The sequence below is a fragment of the Chiloscyllium plagiosum genome, chromosome 37, assembly GCF_004010195.1.
Source record: "Chiloscyllium plagiosum isolate BGI_BamShark_2017 chromosome 37, ASM401019v2, whole genome shotgun sequence".
In the NCBI taxonomy this organism is placed as follows: domain Eukaryota; kingdom Metazoa; phylum Chordata; class Chondrichthyes; order Orectolobiformes; family Hemiscylliidae; genus Chiloscyllium; species Chiloscyllium plagiosum.
In genome coordinates, this window is record NC_057746.1 from 30,844,302 (window position 1) to 30,849,137 (window position 4,836).

General features: G+C 46.1%; 1 protein-coding gene across 2 annotated transcripts in view; it reads left to right on the forward strand.

The window, feature by feature from the left end:
- LOC122541448 (zinc-binding protein A33-like) overlaps positions 1 to 1,377 on the forward strand; it is a 72,816-nt gene extending 71,439 nt beyond the window's left edge. For both annotated transcript variants that reach the window (XM_043678228.1, XM_043678227.1), the window contains one exon: positions 667 to 1,377. In XM_043678228.1, the coding sequence (XP_043534163.1) occupies positions 667 to 1,187 (521 nt within the window). In that variant the 3' untranslated portion in view covers positions 1,188 to 1,377. The remainder of the gene's footprint in view (positions 1 to 666) is intronic.
- The last annotated feature ends 3,459 nt before the right edge of the window (positions 1,378 to 4,836 follow it).

Consider the following 4,836-nt stretch of genomic DNA (forward strand, 5'->3'; position numbering starts at 1 on the left):
TCAACACTTATTTTTTAACACACAGGAAGGAAAGAAACTCAAAAGCTGACAACTCAAAGCAATGTCCATGTGAAAATCCCATGTGAACATTGTACATCAGAAACAGGAGCAGGAGTGACCCCGAAAGCTTGCCCTGTCATTCATAAAGATGGCGGCTGATCTGATTGTGACCTTAACTCAATTTTCCTGCCTGACTCCCACAATCTTCAACTCCCTCATTGATCAAAAACCTGTTTAACTCAGCCTCCAATATATTCAATGAACTGGGCTCCACTGCTCTCGAGGGGGAGAGAATTCCAAAGATCAATGATCCCGAGACACAAAATCCCTCCCCATCTCCATGTTAATTGGCAGGGCCCTTACTTTGAAACTCTGTCCCTGGTTCCAGGTTCCCCCACGATGGGAAACAGCCTCTCAATGTCTACTCTGTCAACACCTTCACCATCTTATAAGTGAACATTCTCTGACCTGTCTCCACTGTTTCAATAAAGCTCTTTCCCAATGGCCCCAACCTCAGTCTAACCAGGGCCAGCTGAATTCCTTTCGATGACATTGAATTTCAGGAGATTTAATTGGTAATTTGAGATCAGATTCAGCATTTCCACTTCCAATTTTGTGAAAACCCATACCCAGGGACTGTCTCTAATTCTCGGTTTTTCCTCCCAGTCTCTGTGACCCTGGATGTGGAAACAGCAAGTCCCCAGCTCGTGGTGTCTGAGGATCTGAAGAGTTTGCGATTGATTCGGACCAGGAGGAGTCTCCCTGACAACGAGAAGAGGTTTTCAAATCGGGGCAGTCTCTGTGCCCTGGGATCAGAGGGATTCACATCGGGGAGACATTACTGGGAGGTGGAGGTGGGGGGGAATCAGGGCTGGAGTCTGGGAGTAGCCTCAGAATCTGTGGAGAGGAAGAGATGGGTCAGTCTGATCCCGGAGAATGGATTCTGGACCATGGCACGGGATGAGGATCAGTTTTATACTAACACCTCTCCTCTATCCCCTCTCTGTGTCGGTCAGATCCCCAGGATGGTGGGAGTTTATCTCAGTTATGAATCTGGGACTGTTTCATTTTACAATGTGGACACCAAGTCCCATCTCCACACCTTCACTGGGAATAAATTCACTGGGAAACTTTTTCCTTTCTTCGAGGTTTGGGGTTTAAACAAGTTTCTGAGAATCAGCTGTTAAAGGGGTGGGGCCTCCCTGACGTCACAATGACCCCCGGGTTTAGGGTCTGGGTCAGGGATTGGGGTCAGAAACCTCCCATTGACAACAGGATGTTACTGAATGTGTTATTGAATTCTGAGATTATACTTTGTAACATCATAACCAAACTGTCAATACATCAGATACAAATATAAATGTCAGATGGTGAAAATAAAAAGTAAATTAAATATCTTGTGTCTCTTCTTGCTTCATTTACTCCCTGCTTCAGTCCCATCCTCCATCTCTTCACCTGTTTCCCAGTCTGGAGCTGGTATTTCTCTGTGTTTCCATTTCTCACTCTGCATCCGGAACATGAAATCCTGAGGGAGAAATCCAAACACTGAAGGGTGACAAAGCTGCATTTACATAGCATCCTCTATTGAGCTTCTTGTATTTTTGGGGAAGTAAGTTAGCCACAATCCACTCTCTCCCAGGATATGCTGTATCCCCGATGTTTAACTGTCTCTGAACTCCAGTTCTCTGTGCAGAGATGCTGTCTGACCTGCTGAAGATTTGCAGCATTTTCTGATTTTATTTCTGATTTCCAACGTCCCCAGGATTTGGATGTGTGTCACCGCCATCTGCGGTGGCGGTCCTGTACCATGTTTCTGAAAAGGCTCTGACACCAAAGCTATGGCCTGTGCTCGAGCCAGCCCCACAGGCCAGGTGGAGGTGGAGGTGGAGGTGGGGGAGGGGTGGGTCATGAATCTTGTCATGGTGACTGTGAAGAAGGTGGAGGAAGGATCACCATTTGACCGGATCTTCTTCCTGAAGAGAATCCTCCTGGATTGCTGTGGATTCTATCTTCTATTTTCTATCTGCAGGATTTCCCCAGCGGGGGCTACTTCGACATGACCTTCAGGAGTGTGAAGCAATGGGAGTGTCTCCTGAAGGTATTCGAGGAGAAAGGAGGTGAGGGTCCCCACTCCGTCCTGTTTGTGGCTCCATTGTTCATTCTCCCTGCACAGAGGAGCCGTGTCTCGTTCACCCTCCCCACCTTATCCCTGTAATCTCATCCTGTCTCACAACCCTCCGAGGTGTCTGCGCTCCTATAATCCGGTCTCGGAATCTGACATCCCCAATTTTACCTTCTCTGCCATTGGCCATCATACCTTCAGCTGCCTGAGTCCAATTCCCAGGTGACACTTTTCATCCTCCCGATGAAGTGAAGCTGACAGAGAGTGGAGGGTGACATGTGCCTCTCCAGTCAGGGGCTCAGAATAACAGTGAGATGTCAGAATGGTGTGTTGCCTCCCTGGAGCCAGGATCAAGGATATCTCGGAGAGGGTGCAGAATATTCTCACAGGGGAATGGGATTAGCAGGAGATCATTGTACACGTCAGAAGGGAAAAGGGTGAGATTCTAAAGGGAGAATATCAGAAGTTAGGCAGGAATTTTAAAAGTAGGTCCTCGAGGGCAAGAATATCTGGATTACACCCGGTGCTACGAGCTAGTGACAGGAGGAATAGGAGGATGGAGCAGATGGATGTGTGGCTGAGGAGATGGTGCAGGGGAGAAGGATTCATATTTTTGGATTTTTGAGATCTCTTCTGGGATTGAAATGACCTGTATAGGAAGGACGGATTGCACCTGAATTGGAAAGGGACTAATATACCTGCAGGGAGATTTACTGGAGCTGCTCGGGGCAATTAAAAAAACTAGTGAAGGGAGGGGACCCAGTGAGGAAAGAGATCTATCTGAATCTGGTACAGTTGGGAAAAGGAACAAGTAAAACAGTCAGAGCAGGCAGGAAAAAAGCAGAGAACAAGGTAGGACAGATAAATTAAACTGCATTTATTTCAATGTAAGAGACCGAACATTGAAGGCAGATGAACTCAGAGCATGGTTAGGAACATGGGACTGGGATATCATAACGATTACAGAAACATGGCTCAGGGGTGGACAGGACTGGCAGCTTAGTGTTCCATGGTATAGATGCCAGAGGAGGAATAGAAAGGGGGACAAGAGAGAAGGGGGAATGGCGTTTTTGATTAGGGATAACATTACAGCTGTATTTAGGATATTCCTGGGAATATATTGAGGGACATTATTTGGGTGGAACAGAAAAATAAGAAAAGGATTATCACCTCATCGGGATTGTCCTATAAACCCCTCCAATAGTCAGAGGGAAATTGAGAAACAAAGTTGTAGGGAGATGTCACTTCTCTGTAAGAGTAATAGGGTGGTTATGGTGAGGGATCTTAACTTCCCAAACACAGACTGCCATTGTGTTAAGGGCTTGGATGGAGAGAAATTTGTTAAGTGTGCACAAGGAAATTTCCTGATTCAGTATATGGATATATTGAGTGGAGAAGGAACAAAACCTGACCCAATATTGGGAGATAAGGCAGGGCAGGTGACTGAGGTGTCAGTGGGGAGCACCTTTGGGCCAGTGACTATAATTCTATTAGTTTTATAATAGAAGTGGAAATGGAAAAGGATAAACCAGATCGAAAAGTTAAAGTTTGAATTGGAGGAAGGCCAATTATGACGGAATTTGGTAAGAACTTTCAAAAGTTGATTGGAGGCGGATATTTGCAGGTAAAGGGACGGCTGGAAAATGGGAAGCCTTTAAAACTGGGATAACGAGTGTCCAGAGACTGAATGATCCTGTCAGGGTGAAGGACAAGGCTGGGAAATGTAGGGAATGCTGGATGACAAGAGAAACTGAGGTTTGGTGAAGAAAAAGAAGGAAGCATTTGTCAGGTACAGACAGCAGAGAGCGAGTGAATTCTTAGAAAAGTATAAAGGTGGCAGGAGTACACTTAAGGGGGAAATCAGGAGGGAGAAAGGGGATATGGGATAGTTTTGGCAAATAGGGTTAAGGAGAATCAAAAGGGATTCTACAAATACTTGAAGGACAAAAGAGTAACAAGGGAGAGAACAGGGCCCATAAAAGATCAACAAGGCCACCAATGTGTGGGACCACAGAAGATGGGGGAGATATTATTTCAGAAGTTACTGTGGGGAAGGATATCGGAGACAGAGAACTTGGGGAAATAAATAGTGACATCTTGACCTCCTACAGAGGAGGAGGTGCTGGACGTCTTAAAGCAGATAAATCCCTGGGACCTGATCCAGTGTACCCTCGAACAAGAGGGGAAGCAAGGGAAGTGATTGTTGGGCCCATTGCTGAGATGTCTGTGTCATCAATAGCCACCAGGCGAGGTGTCGGAAGACTGGAGGTTGGCTAATGTGGTGCCACTGTTTAAGAAAGTGGTAAGGAAAAGCCAGGGAACTATAGACCAGTGAGCCTGACATCGGTGGTGGGCAAATTGTTGGAGGGAATGCTGAGGGACAGGATTTACATGTGTTTGGAAAGGCAAATACTCATTAGGGATAGTCAAGATGGCTTTGTTACAGCTACAGAGAAGGTACAGAGAGAGCGATCGACATTAACATTTGAGTGCCTGATGATATGTCTCATCCCATTTCCAATTTCATTCTGCCAAGATCAGGTTTGGTCTATAGTGGGTGTTCAATCCCACAACCTCTGTTTGATGCCTCCATCTGAATGAGGGATATGAATATTAACCCCAATGGGTTTGTGGTGCCATACAAGGACTCGCTATGTTGGTCATCACGTTCCCTGTCCAACACTGAGCACAGTTTTGCTCTCCACATTGAAGGA